Source organism: Argiope bruennichi, chromosome 1 (assembly GCF_947563725.1).
Source record: "Argiope bruennichi chromosome 1, qqArgBrue1.1, whole genome shotgun sequence".
NCBI lineage: Eukaryota > Metazoa > Arthropoda > Arachnida > Araneae > Araneidae > Argiope > Argiope bruennichi.
Window position 1 is genome coordinate 12,533,640 of NC_079151.1, and position 17,158 is coordinate 12,550,797.

General features: G+C 31.1%; 1 protein-coding gene and 1 long non-coding RNA gene across 2 annotated transcripts; one reads left to right on the forward strand and one right to left on the reverse strand.

The window, feature by feature from the left end:
* The first annotated feature begins 133 nt into the window (after nucleotides 1–133).
* LOC129966775 (uncharacterized) lies at nucleotides 134–5,722 on the forward strand. The gene is made up of 2 exons (XR_008784293.1): nucleotides 134–387; nucleotides 5,312–5,722. It is a non-coding gene; the product is annotated as an uncharacterized LOC129966775 (long non-coding RNA).
* Nucleotides 5,723–7,603: 1,881 nt separating this feature from the next.
* On the reverse strand, nucleotides 7,604–8,242 carry LOC129962376 (ras-related protein Rab-18-like). The gene has a single exon (XM_056076128.1). It carries the CDS (start codon nucleotides 8,240–8,242, stop codon nucleotides 7,604–7,606), a length of 639 nt encoding a protein of 212 aa, XP_055932103.1.
* Between the last annotated feature and the right edge of the window lie 8,916 nt (nucleotides 8,243–17,158).

The window sequence follows — 17,158 nt, forward strand, 5'->3', positions numbered from 1 at the left end:
TTTCGGTTTTTCTGCTTTGGATAATCTGTCTTTGAAAATACATATCACATGCAAGATGCATTAGAACAAAACCTTTGAAAAAAAAAAACCCTTAAAATTCTTCATTCAAGAAATACTGCAATGCCATTAATCGCATACTTTTGTCTAGTTCTATCACACATGCGCATTACAAAAAAATGTCTTTCGTTTTCTGCATATAATGCAAAATCCGAATAAACTGATGAAGTTAAAGAAGTAAACATTTATTTTAATTGTTATTCTTTAATTAAAAAATTTGTTAATTATAATTTTTAGAAAAGTTAGTTTAAAACTACTCCAAAACCCTTGGCATTGGAAACTAACATATAGCTAATTATCTGGATTAATTTGAGTTAAAATAACCTAAAAGTGAGTAAAACTTTTTTGATATCGATCCAAGCTTTTTGGTTAAGATTTGTTTAACCTTTTCATTCAACTTTTCTACTTTATCATCAAAATATCAGACAACGCCTAATTTAACTTTTTATAACATTTTTTTTATTTGACAAAAACATAGGTTAACAACTTTGTATAAAAATATAGGTTAACTAGAAAAGAAAGTAAAGGCAGGGCTTGAAATCCAGCATGTCGTTTTAAATGTAAATCACAAATATGATAGGATACTTTTAATATAGGGTATAGAATTCATTTTATTTCCCCTTTTTTGATCTCCCCCCATTTAAAGGATTTTGTTTTTTTAACCTATCTAATTTTGTCTTAGAGCAAATATATCATTCAGTGATGATGTGGATAATATTAGATCATAAAATATCCTTGATTATTGATAATTTAAATACTGTATGGATCTACCAAACAAAAAGTTTGGTGAAGCTTTGAAGTCGGAAAATTTCTCACCATCAACTGTAGGTTGAGAATTATGCTGCAGTAAATATTTTCTAAATAATTCAAAGAATACTAGAAGTTCTTGGATATATTCCTTATATACTGTGAGCCACTTTCTTTTGCTAAAAGTTAGTCTGTAATATTTCTTAATATACATATTTAAATTCACATCCAATACTGATAGTATCCCTCTGAACCATGGCAATGCAAGTTCTGTATTGGTTGACTGGTTTTTGCTCAATATGTGTTGCAAAAGAAGAATACATAAATGGTGACTTTAGGGAGAAATATCTGTTTTTTATATTTGACTGTGATTAATTGTTTTTACTTATTGAATAGCTTCAAATGATAATGAAAAAAATATAAGCTGAATTTATCTTGATACATTCTTCAATGATATTTGTTTTTTAAATCATGTATGTTTTTGTTATTAATTTCTTCATTGAAATACTAAAATAGCATATAATACATAAATTTAAACTTCTTAGGAATTGATTTATTAAAAGTGATTTCATTGAAAATTTCAGAATCAAGACACATTTCAGAATCAATAATTTTTTAAATGTTATGATGAATGTTTTTTGATATAGTCTTTGAGACTTCTTTAATTAAAATATATTTAAACTGAGAAACTTTCTGAGCATTTTCATAATTTGAAAAATAGGAAATATTCATTAAAATCGTAATATTTTGATTAATCAACTTTGTTTTTACCTTACTCATATCTTTGTAATACTCTGCAAATAACCTTACTCATTTCTCATTGTAATACTCTGCAATTATTAACACAGTTAATTTCAATAAATTGAGAAATATTTATTACTTTATTTTACTTTTTTTTCTTTTTTTTTAATAAACTAAAAAAAGTCCTTCCTAGATAATTAGATACTATAAAAGGCCTTAGTTGAAAGTCATGTAATTACAAAAACTATTACTCATCTCAATGATTCTGTCATATATTTTAATTATCACTTAACATTGTAGATTAAATGCTCCTGTATATTTTATAAGTGTGAAAGATGAAATTTACTTACATTTCTTTCTAGTTTTAAGACAATCCTTTTTTGTAATAGATTACAAATGTTCACAATTTTGTTTTATTTATTTATAAAAATGTGTGCATTTCTCAAATATCCATACTATTACTGTTTAATTGTTACTTTTCTGCTGTGTCTAAGAATGACACTTATGTTTCGCATGCAGAAACATAAATTTCTATTTGTAAAAAGTTGTGTTCAATAGGTATTCCTGAATCTTCGTAGATGAAAAAATGCTACAAACGATGACAACTGTCTAATTAAAAAGCATTTATATTGTAAGGAAATGTAATATTATACACATAAGAAGAAATTTTACATTATAAAAGAGCCTTTTTCTTAATAATATGCCTTTTTTGTTCTCAATTCACATGTGTTCCTTTCAAAACAAAAAGTAGGATGATATCATTTGAAGCTCAACCAAGTCTTGGCTAATAAACCTCCATATGTAACTGTACTCGGATCTCATTTGCCTTCAGATGTCAGAAGATTAAAGCATAAAGTGAAAATTCACTGCCAACATCAAAATGCCGCATTTAAATCCAGCTGTGTATTTAACTGTTATCATAGATATTTGTGCTTATACAATAATTTCAAGAACCTCTCTCCCAACCAAACTTTTTTTAAAAAATTAAATAAAATCTAAAAAACTTCTTTATGCTTTGCTAATTAGATTGACTGTTTTGGTTTGCTCTTTCATGTAATGAATCACTATTCTAAAATACAGAATGCTGCAAAAGTAAAAAATGGAATAAAGCAATCACAGTTAAAAATTAATTTACTCTGGATTCATTAGGAAATTTAAATATGTAATGTTTTAACTTTTTAGCTGATTTTTAGTTGATATTTCTCTACCTTTGAAATTCTGTTTCTTAAAATTTTATGAACAAAGATGTCCTAGTGTCTTTTTTTCTTAAATTCTGAATTTAAAGCTTTAAGCACACTGAGGAAATTATCCAAGGCAATCAAAAACTGTCTGTAGATTTACCCATCAAAAACTTGTCTTTGATTGTTGAGGAATGATCATCATTTTTTCAAGTCAGAAAATATCTATTAAAACATTTGCTCTTCGTAAATGAACCAATCATTTTTGACTGAATCAATATCATCGCTAGCACAGAAAATCAAATAATATCCTTCTTTGGATTCAGATGTACATTAGATGCCGAACACACTATGTGGTCATTGTTTCGGAGTCAAATATCCATCAGAACTTAGTTGATTTAAATTTCATTTTAATTGTGTAATTGATTATGTTGACATATCAATCAGAAAGATCCATTAGAATTAAATGTGCTAATTGCAATACCAAAAAAATTGGTACTAAATGTAGTGATTGAATCTGTTCAATTTGCCAAATACCTTCATAAACTTTCACACACATACTATATATATATATATATATATATATATATATATATATATATATATATATATATATATATATATTCTACCAAAGGATATTTGAGAATAATATTTTTATACATTTCAAAAATAATCCTTAGTTTTTTTTTTTAAAAAAAATCTACTATAATAACCCATTATATTAATTGTTTTCATTTATTTGTTTAATTTCTAATTTTTTAATTTAGTTTAAAAGTTTATTATTGAATGTTGGCATTTTGATTAATTTGATACGATTTATACGCCTTATATTATGTATTAGAAAACTAGACAACATTGTGGTATTAAATATGCACAACTCCTTGAAATATAACAAAAAAAAGTTTTTAATTTAAATGTTATGTTAAAAATTGCTTTTGGGTATAAAAATAATGTTTCAATTGAATATAACAATTTTTTTATTTGTGTACAGTAAGATAATTATTTTTTGCATAAATTCTTATGTCTGAAAAATTTAACAAAGAGGGAGGTGTTTAAGTAAAAATTCTAGCTGTATAAATCCTTTAAAATATATTAACTCGTAATACAAATAAAAAAAAAAACAATTTTAATTATGAAATATATATAGTATATTATTCAACTACAAAAGAAATTTATTTCTACAAGTATTCCAATAGTTTTACTTATATTTTTTCATGGGTAAACAGCCTCAAAAGTTGGTCGTCAAAGGTGGGTATGTTTTCCCCCTTTTTATTATTGTTATTATTATTTAAATCAGTTTAATGTTTGAGGCTGGTTCACACTGCCATTTCCTCAAAGAGAATGTACAGTGAATTCTTGTTTTCCAATTTTTCTCAAAATTGAAAGGTGTAAGAAGCAAATGACACTTGATGACATAGGGTCTTGAGCTCTGATATATAATGCTGTTTTTATAAATCGTTTCGGTGATTGAGGCTTGCAAATTCAGTCACAAGATAGAGAATGTATTATGAAGTTGGGTTCGCCCCAACCCTTTCGATTACTCTCAAAAAAGGTGGACAGATGACTCTTGATAACATATCTAAGGGACATGAGCTTTCATGTGGTGAATTTGTGCCAGTAGTTGAGGCTGATCTACTGATTCATTGGTTATCCTTATTGTCTCTTCTAATAATAGAGATGAATATATGTTTATTCTACAGGTTGAATCATTTGATTTATAAGTATCAAATTTGGCACATATATACCCTGGTTGCTGTGTATATGCTCCTCGGAGCATTGTCTATGAAATTTTAATATATTAGAAAACAGTGCTCAGATTTGGTATTTTTCTGAACTAATTTCTAAAAATATTACTGAGCAAAAATAAATTTTATACCATTTAAAAATTTATATAATATCGGCAATTTTTTAAAAAATATTTTTCACTCACTTCCAACATTGTCGCCCTGAAATTCAAACCGTTTTCGGTGTTTTATCAAATATTTAATTGCTCGATTTTCTTCCATTGTTAAAAATCAGAAAGAATTCTATTTAATATGTGTGTTATTTATAAGACGAATAGAGAAGTGAAGTAACAATACCACCATATTTAGGATACGGTTAAACCGTACATTTTCGTGTTTAATAGCGCTATGATATTATGGGACAGGCCACTACTAGAAAAGTTCATGTACTCAATAAACAGAACTTAAGTAAAACAATTAGAATAAAATGGCTTTAATGTTGAAATAATGTACATGAAGTTATATCTAAACGATTTATCAAAAATTAAATATAACCAATATTTTTAGTGAACCAGCTGACCATCAGAGGCGACTGCACAAAATAGATTTTCATATGTTCATACCAAGATAAATGTATTTGCCTAAAATAGAAATATAAGCATTAATCGGCGTCATTATTTTTTTGCTATGTTAGTCACGGCAAACAACATAATGACTCTAATTCCCTAAACATTGATTCCTTCTGTCAAGTCCTCATCTATTTAATTCCATGATCTTGGCTTTTAAGAATGGATAAGTAATATTGCATTTATTTATTCTTCCTCTATTTGATAATACATTATATATTTTTTCCCCTCCCTCTAGAATGGCCCAATTCTCAGCTCTTTATTTAGTACCCAAACTCACTCAGGCTTGCTCTGGACTCGCAGCAATGTTTCTGCTCGGACATCTTTGTTTCAGCACCGATTATAAAAAGATATCGGACAACAGAGAAAAATCCAGGCAACAGCGCTTGACAAGGCAGTCTTTAGTTACTAATTAAGCAAGGCTCATAGTGTGGAAAAAAAAAATGTTCACCTATTTTAATTCTGAAGTCAAGAAGTAGCTGTTTGAAACTTATTTATATAAAGTATGATTAGAATTCTTTCTGAAAAGTTATTTCAGTTCAATGGGAAAATTCTTTTTGCAGATAAAAAGTGCGAGACATTTTAATGTCCATCACATTTTTTGTACATTTTGAATAAATGTTAATATAAATAAAAACTTTTTTCTGTATGTAGTACTTATAGTCGTTTTTAGCTTTGATTAATTTATTCTAAGACACAAAACACCATAAATATTTCATACAGTACGAAATATTTCAATTTTTATGAATAATGTAGTCAAAAGCCATATTATATTGAGACAATATTTGATTTTGTGTTCTATGCTAACCGTTTCGATTCTAAATATTATCTTATATCGTTTCTATTTTTGAATGGTTGCGATTTCTTGTATTAACCCCTTAACTGTAATGCCCGTGCTTCATACATGCACAGAATTACCACTTCTCAAACTCTTAAACTGAAATTAAATCATTCAAAGACTTTATAATTCGATAAAAATTATACATAACTTTTTTTGGATCCTTAATTGAAACACGAATAGAACTTATCTAATTGGAAAATAAAAATAGGGCAAAACCAATTAAAGGATTAAATTAAATCACTGAAATGAAGCGATTGGGTGAATGTCACTAAATAGCTCGTATGTGTAAACTGCAATCGATCTTCCATTGTCAGTTAAATTTCCTTTTCACTCATTTAGTAAATTTTAACTAAATTTTCTGCTTTTACTTTTTTGAAATTTGCATTCGAGGGATAACTACAGAAATTGGAAACCTCGATAATATTTAAAACGCTTTTTAATCCTTTAAATTGAATATTGGTCTTTAGGACAATTAAGTCAATCAACTCCGTCTAATGATGGAAAAAATTTTAATTCCAATAATGCATACGATTCTTCTCGTGAGCACGTTGAATTTACCCAATCCGATAATTGAATAATATAATTCCTTTGCCAATAAAAAAAAATCGGGGATTTATAGAATACCAGTTGTTATGATAGTAATTCCTTTGAATCGAGTATTCAAGGTACTGTTCATTCTAGGATTCCGAAGCCCTCCGCCCTTTTGAAAGGAATGTTGAAAAGGGGAAATATTTATATTTAACAATAAAGAGGGTTCAGATTATTCGTGAAAATGGCAGGTATAATAACAGTTTTTCTTTCAGCTTCTTACTCTTTATGAGAGTAATATCGAAAAGCGCTGCGCTTGAGATTCTAAAACAAGTAATGCATGGCAGGCCTGTTGGTAAAAGGAGTAGGAGATGGTTTATCCTTGGGGTCAGCTACCGACACTACACAAAGCCTTAGAAATATGTTGAGTGCGCTCTACTACTTTAGGTCGACAATTGGCTTCATTCTCCCCTTTCTGGTAGAGAGTTAATCCATTAACTGCCAAATTTTGGGGTGGGAGAATTTTTACTCAGATAAATTATGCACAGAAATTTGTGGAACAATTTAATGGTATTCAAATTACGTTTTGTTTGGAAAATATTTGGTATTTGAGAAAGGATGTCGTTATAAAATGATCAGTAAAATCACTTCTTTAACAGATCGCTATTATAAGATCTTAATTACATTTATTTGCCTATTTCATCATAATACAAACCAAAAATGTAATGCTTCAAATATGGCAATTCTGTTCCATTCCAATTTACAGATGAATTTCAAATTTGTTCGCTTGTCGTTAAGAAATTTTAGCACTGAATATACATTTTCTGCTAAACACAATATATGTAGAATCAAACAAAATTATTAGGCGTACCAAATATATTTTTGGGCCCTAATAGTATGCGTAAAATTCCAAAATCTCCCAATGGAGATCGTGCCAGCTAATAGGTTAAGTATAAAAATAAAATGACTCGTTAAAAATTTTATTTGGCAATAAAACAAAATCAAAAATCACTAATTTTCAACATAATTAACCAAGTTACATGTATATACAATACACATATAGTTATACTTAACAAAATTGCGATTTAATAAATACGAAACATGCAAGAATTACCTTTTTTCACAAAGAAAAACATTCTGAAACCAGAGCAAGCAGCAGAATTATGGAGGCAGAGGTCTAAACGGATCGAGAGCCATTAACAGAAGAGCATCAAAGACTGAATCCATATTAATATTCATGAGAGCGGAGCAACCATAGTAGCGTCGAGCCCCGCGTTCTGCTGCAGCAGCAACAGCCTCCTCCTGCGATACTTCAGGCCGTAGGTGATCAACCTTATTACCAACCAAGATATACCTGTTGTGACCTAAATATGCAGCATATCTATGCATGCAGTGAACAGCGCTGAAGAAAGTACTCCTGCGGCTTATATCAAAAACGATGGCAAATGAGTTTAGATGAACAGATAAATGGAAAGTGTGAGAACTCAGCCCTTCAAGATTAAAAATATAAACACAGAGATTGACAATCTCCTGATCCCGAATATTCGGCCTCTCTGAAAGATGCACCATGATAAAACGGTAGTTGTATCTCGTGACCTGTGAATAACGAAAAGGACCATCAGACATATTCAAGAAGCGGCGTACTAGTGTATTACGTCCCGTTCCTCCGTCGCCTATGACACATACATATTCACGCCTGAAGCGACCAGCTATTTTGTGCACGATGGTCTGTCTTAGATCTGGCAGGCTGGACGATTTGTTCCGCCGCCTAGATATGCAACGGTGAAGGGGGGAAGCCATGGCTCTCTTCTGATGATTTCAGAATGCAAAAACCCCTTTTAAAGAATAGAAAGTTGAAGTTTCATTCGATGTAAGTTGCCAAGACATTTTTCATAAAAATGAAGTTTTTCATCTTTTGCGGGAAAACTTCATTGGTTTTTCATTTCATTTGGTAAAGCGGTTCAAATAACGTGCTTCCTCTGATAAAACAGTTAAGTAACGTTTATAAATGAATCATCTCTTTATCCATAAAGCAGCGTTCACACTAGGTCAATTATTGGCCGCAATAGAAGGTCACGCCTACCTCAGGCAGATCATGTGACACTGCAATGGGACCAAGGCAAAATGTTGTTTCACCGGACAACTAGTATTTGTCGTTGTCCCATTGTGGTCACATGATCTGCCTGAGGTTGGCGCGGCCTTCTATTGCGGCCAATAATTGACCTCGTGTGAACGCTGCTTTAGAAAATCCCGTTACATCATCAAGATCACTCGCATAGTTGTTGAGCAGCTCATTTTATAGTTGAAATAATATAAAAATCTTTCACGCCAAGTTCCTTAGTCGCCTTTATGGTACTATACTTTTAACATTACGGCTAGTTTGCGGGTTCAAAATCCAATTATTTTGGAAATCAGTATATAAACCTGTGACATTTCAATACATAAATGTGTATATAAGCCTGATGACGTTCAATATATCTTCAACAATCAGGGCGTTTACAAAGATAGGTTGTGGTTAGTGAAGCACCGCCTCATTTGTTTCCCTCGTTATTTGCTTTGGTTAAAAATGTCGGGAAACAATCGTCTAGCAGTCCCAGAATGAAATTCTAATTAAATTAATCTATCAATAGCAGTCGCTAGCTCAACTTTCAACGTGTTAGAATGCTATGCTGAAAAAGTGCTTTTCGAACATTAAAACTATAATGCATGTATATATACAAGTGGCGAAACTATAAGGTAATGAGTTGGCAAAATATCAGGTGACTACAGTTTTGAGAGACTTTAATCAGAGATGATAAAAGAGCCAAAACGGATGAATTTTGAATAAGTAATAGATAATTTTGCTGAAATGAAAGTTCGAAATAAACAGTTTTAAATTAATTGCAAAATAGTGTTAACTGCCTACCTTTGGTGATCAGTTGGTAGGCAGGTGAGAATAATGATTGTGTGTCATTTTTGTTTTAACTATTGAACTTAACCTTTTGCACTCAGAAAGATAATTCGATGCATAATTATTTACTAAATACATGGACCTATTTATCACAATAAAAAATAAATACATGCGACTGTTGTAAGTTGAGTTTCTCTGAAAAAATGAATCTACGTCTTTTTTACATTCTGTAGACATTTTTAACAATTAAAATTAAAATAAATAAAACGTCAAAATAATGCACCGTCTTGAATGGTGACTGAGAGAAGACATTCGAGTGCAAAGGGTTAATATTATCATATCTTATGGATAACTTCTTGACCATGATGTCTTCAATTAAGTACATAATTGAATAGTATCAAAGTTATTGAGTTAGTATCAAAACATAATAAGCATTAAAGGTGGCGTGTTATTTAAATATCCTTGCACCAATTCTTGTTATTGCGAATAAAAAAAACTTCTTAATGGAGTGAAATACCCTGACATCACGCCATCATTAAAAGCGTAACCACGTTCTCATTTCTAACTTAACCTGCATTTAAATATCTTTCGCAGTACTGTAACTTTTCTATTCATTACATAAACTAAGCAAAGAAGTAAATAGAAATCTTCCTTCCTTAAGTTTAATTATTGTTACGTATCTGTGAGGCGGCTTCCCAGCATAGTCGGTTTCATAGGAGGTCCCAGAGCTTGACGACAAATTTGGTGACCATTTGGAGACTTTGGCGCCAAAATAGATTATACCCGAAACATTGTGAATTTTCTTAATCTGTCCAGTAGGAACCGAGTTACGCCTCGAACGTTCCTGATTGGTTGATAGGCTTCTAGCCCCGCCACCTGAGACCTATAAAAGGAGCAGCCTGCAGCTGCCGAGTAGTCGTGGACAGGTCGTGAATTGAGGAGTCGTTGTCGAAAGCGACTGAGTAGAGTCGTCGTGAACCAAATCGGAGAGTAGTCAGAATCGACAGTAAAAAAACTGGCCTTCCAGAGATAAGCGGAGCAGCGACGGAGTGAAGCTAGTGCTGAACTAAGCTGTGCGCTACTGTCTGTCTGTCTGTCTTGTTATATGCTGCTGTGTATGCTGTTGTTGCTGCACGTCTCGGCTGAAGATAATCGTCTTCTGTGCTGTATATAGTTGTCCTGTGTGTCTTCGTGTAAATAAACGTCGTTGTTTTATTTTCTACTGCCGCCTTGTGATTGAGCGTTCTCCGCACCATATAACTCCCACTATCCAAACGAACCCGGAAATTTCGTAATATTATATTAACGTCCCGTTTAAAGCAACACTAGAGCTATTTTGGGACGGACCTCGTCATTTTGAACAGCGGTCAGATGACGAGAATGCTACAACAATATACCCACAAGATTAAATATTTGATGATGAAAACGTTTTGACAGTAAAAGTCAATAGCATTTTGGAAATTATACCAAAAAATTGCGAATTTTAAAATTAAAAATTTACTAAAAATAAAGTTGTTACAAAAAAAAATTGATATAAACTATGAATTATTTATTTTCTTTTAAATTATAAGATCCTTTAAAACTAATTCATGTAATTATAATTAGTGATTAAACACTGCAAAAATGAAAAACTTACGTCGTTGTTCATAGTGAAGAATTTAATTTTCTAAAGACCTTGCCCTAAGCATTTGGCGGTAACAATATTTCCTAAATAGGCCACTAATCGAATTCTATATATTGAAGAGGGAACGTTTCCACTATAAGGTTCTTCTGAGTCCTTAGTGTTCTTTTACCCAAGGGTGTATTATATCCCAAGATGTATACGTGTCTATGCAAGCAAATAAAACTTCACCAACATCTAAAATCTTACGAAGTTAAACTAAACAATTGTGAGATATTTCGACAATGCTCACAGATTTGCATATTCTGTTTTAAGTTATGATTCCCCATCTGCAAGCAGTTCAGGACTGTTTTAGAGTTAATCTCATTATTTCGAAACATGTTGAAATAACGAGGACATCCTTTCAGCTACCAATGGCACGATTTCATTTGCTGGTACTTTTATTGGATTTGGAACTCGGATTCATAAAAGTACCAGCAAATGATCTTTGATCCCAAAATATAGAATTCGCCAATGATTTAAAAATATCGTGTTTTAGAAAGGAATTGATGAATATGAGAATTAAGATTTAATGGATTTCCGTTGATAAGTCTGCTGCTATTCAAAGACAACCTACAAAAGTGAATTTCCTAAATTTTTTCCTACAACATGTTGCTAGATGAAAGGAAGATGAGGTCTATGCTTCATAGAGATGTCTTCTCTCTCCTCAACCCCTGCCTTAACAGAAACAATTCGATAAAAGTTAAGACACCATTGTTTAGCAATTTCCTATTATCTGAAACAGAAATTCATTAAGTTAAACTTTTCTGGTTGTTTAATGTTAATAAAAAATATTTATAAATAGAGCCAAGACAAAGATATTAATTCTTGGAATATGAATGATGTGAACTGAATTTATTAAACACTTATTAACCCCTTAACTTATGAAATTACTTAACTTCCTAATCGCCTATCCTATATGGGGTATTTATTATTTTATTTTTATAATAATATAAGGAGAATCTTGAAGCGTTTTTTAAATGATAACAGCATTTTAAATTCCTTAATACTTCCACTTACTTGCAGATTGAAAATTAAAAATTTCGTAGTGCAATGCGGGAATCAAACCCGTCATTGTACGCAAAGGGGTTAAATACATCACTTTAGAAACAGAGAGTAACAATCTTCGTTCTAACTCCATTAATATTTCGCGCGGAGTGAAATATGTAATGTGATATAATATCATAATTTTATATCTTAAATCTATATAATATACATATCAAACTATGATTGCCAAATATCAAAAATTTAGAAAAAAAATATTGCAGTTCTCTTACAATGATAAGTATTGCTTCATAGTTTTACTCGTGACTCTGATTCTGTAATTCCATATATTAAGTTATTTTAAAGCTACGCTCCCGTAGCCTGTGATGCACCAGATCTAGATCTGAATGTCTGCTCGACAAGGAGTCTGGAGTATTCCAACTTTTCTCGCTGGAAGTCGACAAACATTCGGCATCATTTGCCAACAAGTAGGCGAATGGTAGTGTATACCCCACGAGAACGCCGCCAAAAGTCACAGCCCGGGGGAACATGGCTCATTCATTTTCTTTTACATGCTAAAATTTATTTTCACTCATTTAGTCAGTTTAAACCGCGAATAAATTCGATAAAATTGTCATTGCTTAACTCGATAATTTATTGAAAATGGATGCTCCGAACACACCGAAAACAAATTATATCCAGTGTATTGGTCATTGAGATTGCTAAGCCGATCATTGGGTGATGACGAAATTTTAGTCTCAATATCTGTTTAAATAAAACGCCACCTATTTTATTGCCGATATAAATCCAAACTATTAAACGGATTCAAACTTTGCGTGCAAATACTATGAAAAATAAAGGAAGTTTCGTAACATATCACTAAACAGTTAATTTTTACTTTCTCCTATACGAAGTATCGAGAAAGTATTGTAAGCGGAAAAAATTCGAACTCGAGATTTTGACGAATCTTCACGTTTTAGACCTCCCCAAGTTCGAAAAACACGTTTCTGGAAAACGCTTGTCTGTGACAAAGATAACTGAAAATCGTCTAGAGCTAATCAGATGAAATTTGATGCATGGTCTTTATATCAAGTTTTGTGGAAAATCGATTAGAAGTTATCTATCTGGCTGCTTGATTACAAGTTAACTAGAAAACGCAGATTTAATATCTACAGCGTAGACCTGATCAAATTTTGTGCCAAATCTAACATTTAGGTGATCGTCTGTCAGTCTGTACTTTCAGAAATATGTAAACTCAATAACTAAAAAACGCAATGATTTTGACGTATTAAATTTGGTGTGTGAATTTCTAACTACAAGTGTACTTTTGCGCCAAATTTTGGTTTCAAACGGTTGAGAAAAATGAATCTAAAATACAAATTTGTTTTTTCAGATACTATTAACTGCATACCAGGGATTAATCGCCAAGAACATCTCCAAGGATCACATGGTACATTCAGTAAAATGCTCAATCAGCGCACAAAGTTTATATTTCGTAACTATTATAAGCCAATGCTATGCAAGGTGTACCCTGGGATAACACCTTTATTAAAAAGTATGCGAACATTTTTTTTTTTTTTGGAAGACTACTCCCACTGCTTTATTTTTCAATGACAATTTCATCCATCGTAGGTAAGCAATATTGCTCAAATAAGCAACATAGTGGCCGCATGATTTTTTTGAATAATTTGAATTAAAAAGAGTAAAATAAATGGATATATGATATTAAAGCATCACTCCTTTTCCATTTACATTGAAAATTGCCTTTTTAACTTGAAAATTGTTTAGTTTTGAATAAATGTTTAAGAAACAGGAATACTCAATAAGTTGCTCTCAAAGCCGATGAAAAATTAAATTGTCAATTGAAATGTCCGCTTTCAAAATTGGAAACGCTTGAGTTGCTACTCAAATGCTTAATGTAATTTTGTAACTTATTGAACAAAAATTATTAAAAAACTACGACATGAAATTATAAGATATAAAAATGTTTTGGAGCAACATGTTTTTTCACCGTTTTAATAATAAATATATACAGAAAAAAGATTTTATGTATTAATTAATATTTTATAAAAAATGTTATTTTAAGAATATTATAAACATTTAAAAAATTCTTATTTACAGCGGCATTAAGATTCCGGAGAGCTAAAATGAAATAAGTTTCCACTTTTATTAAAAATCATTAACAAATAATTATTTCAGAAACTTATTTGATGCATGGAAGCTTTAAACTTTTACTATAAACATTTGCATCTCGTAAGTGCTTCAGCTTTCGCTCACGTACACTGAATGAAGGATATGCATCCATTAATATCTCACTAGAAACGAGAAAAAAAAATGATCAGGAAAATAGCTTTATTTCAAGCAACGCAACATTTAGCAATATTAATCAATTTGCACATTGAAATAACAGTTTTTGATTCAAACTTTGGTTTGAATGACACCAAATAGCTCACTGAACAATAAGATTCTTTTTCTATCATATGAACAAAAATAAAAATCATGGATTTTTGAAAAAACGATGACTGACATTCTACGTAACCAGATTAGAGGATATTTGTTAATATCTATCAACTTAACACTTACTACAACAGTTATAATAACTGATAATCTGGTCAGCGGTCAACACAAAATTACAACATTTTAATCAATAATCAAGAGTTTTCTACACAGTTAACTAAGTTATATCAATATATGGACTGAGACGATAGAAACACTATAAACTACTTGTAAATAAGTAAAAATTTTCGGAACAAAAGCAGTTAATAGATTATAAAGGCACATCCGCGAATTGAGATAAAGCCATTAAAAGGATTGCATCCAAGACTCTATCCATATTAATATTCCTTAAGGCCGAGCAACCATAGTAGCGTTGTGCCCCATAAGCTTCGGCAACGTTTTCAGCAAAGGCTGGTGAAATTTCATACCACTGAAGATCGATTTTATTGCCGACCAAGATGTACCTGGGTCCACTGCGACCAGATAACCCTGCGATTTTTACCATGCTGTGAACAGCGATATAGAAAGTGCCGCTGCGCCCTATATCAAAAATGACAGCACATGATCTTAGGTGAGAAATAATGTAATAAAAAGTTGCAAAATCCAATTCTTGAAAGTTAAAAATAAAAACAATTAGGTTCACAGTCTCATTGTCGCCGATGCTCGGCCTCTCAGAAAGATCCACCAAGACAGAACGGGACCTGTATCTTCCATGCTCTGGATGAAGAAAAGGCCCGGCAGACATGTTCAAGAAGCGGCGTACTAATGTGTTACGCCCCGTTCCCTCATCACCTATGAGAGCAACGCACTCGTGCCTTAAACGGCCAACTATTTTTTGAGTGATGGTGTGTCTTAAATCTGGCAGGCTCGACGAGTTTTTCTGCCGCCTCGAAATTTGCCTGCGGGAAGTCATGGTGAATTCAGAATGCAGGAATATTTTTAAAAGAGTTCAAAACAGGAGTTTCAATAGATGTTTGTTGCCCGAAAAATTATCATGAAAATAAATATTCTACCGTCTTTTTTGAGAACGCTGGCTATGCATTTCAGCTGGCATAACAGATCAATTAGTACAGCTCCTGTAACAAGTACGTAGTATGCTCCTGTAACTCCTTAAATCCCAAGTAGCGTTTATATACAGTCAATCACTTTAGATGATAAATAGTTACGTCACATCATCAAGCAATTCATATATGCTTGATACAACTTAACGCTTTAGTTTGTTCTTTAATAGCCCTTTTTGCGTCCGCCCATTTTACTTTACTTTTTTGGCTTGCATAATATAAGGAATTTTTAAAAATAGCTCAAGAATCTTCAACATAAGTGGGATTATAAAAATCAAAAAACAATGGAACGTATGTTGATGAAATAGAGATAAATGATATATTAATTAGATTATTAAGCATCAATTCCCTCAATTAAAAAAATTAATTTTCTCGCCAAATTCCAGAACTGCATTTGCAGCAGTAGAAAATTTGGCTAGTGGCATGCCATTGCGATAGCGTTTTCCGAGATTTTTTACTTTCAGGCAGCAGGGATACGACAGCAGCGGAATAAACTTTGCGAATAATAGTTGATAACGGATTATGAATAACCAAATGATCATAAAATTTGAAAATAATTGGCCCTACAAATTAGTTTTGTCTGCATTAATTACCGATTTGTTAAATTCGTGTTCTCTTTTAGATTTACATATACTCTATAGAATATCATACAAAATTTTGTGATATTTAAACATGTTTTGGGTATTTTATTCTGTCGTACGATGCTTCGAATTTTCTTGTTAAATCATTTAAAAATATATAAATCTTTCGAAATGAACGACGAATCAAGCAGAAAATAGTTATAAAGGGTTTTTTTTTTTTTTTAACAGTTTAAAGATCCTTTAGAGGCTTCCAGAGCCATGTCAATAAATGCAAAATAATAAATATTAGAATTATTAGTTAGAATAAATACAATTAGTTTTAGCACCTATTGGTACGGTAAATACGTATTAGTGCAAAAACATTGAGCAATATTTTTTTATATGTTATTTGTTGTTCTGAATGCAGCTCTACATCTTGATATAATAGAAATTGTGTTATACATGCTTTTTGGGCCCCTAACAGAAATTATAAAAATCTCGTAATTATCAATGAGAAAACAAATTTTTAGATTAAATAGTAAATGGTCCTTTTTTTTTTTTCCCCGAAAAAAAATCTAATTTTGTAATAAAATTTTCTTTTGAATCTTTAAGTCCCATATTTGTTACATCTTGTAATTATTATCTTTATGTAATATTCTTGTACTTTTAAGGTAAGTGGCTACATTCAAAAGTCGATTTCCAGCAAAAATATGATTTTTTAAAATTTAATATTCTTAATGTTTAAGCAGTTTTCTCTATAAAACCTTTTGAATTTTGTATCCGAGTCAATTTTTTTAGGAACTTATACTGAATTTTATGTTTGCATTAATATACAATTTAATACTAATTTACGTCTTTAAAAACTATTTCTCAAATTCTTATCTTTGGAAGAATTACCTTACAGAAAAACCTCACATTTTAAAATCTATTGCATATTTTTTGTTCAAATTTCGTATACTAATATCTCTACATGTTCTGCATAAGTAATCGATTCATTTAGAAATATTCTGTAATTGTTTTAATGCTTCACAATGCAAAAACAATTTAAAATTTCCTGTTATTTAT

Coding starts and splice junctions, on each gene's coding strand:
- LOC129962376 (XM_056076128.1), bottom strand. CDS start 8,242: ATGGCTTCCCCCCTTCACCGTTGCATATCTAGGCGGCGGAACAAATCG.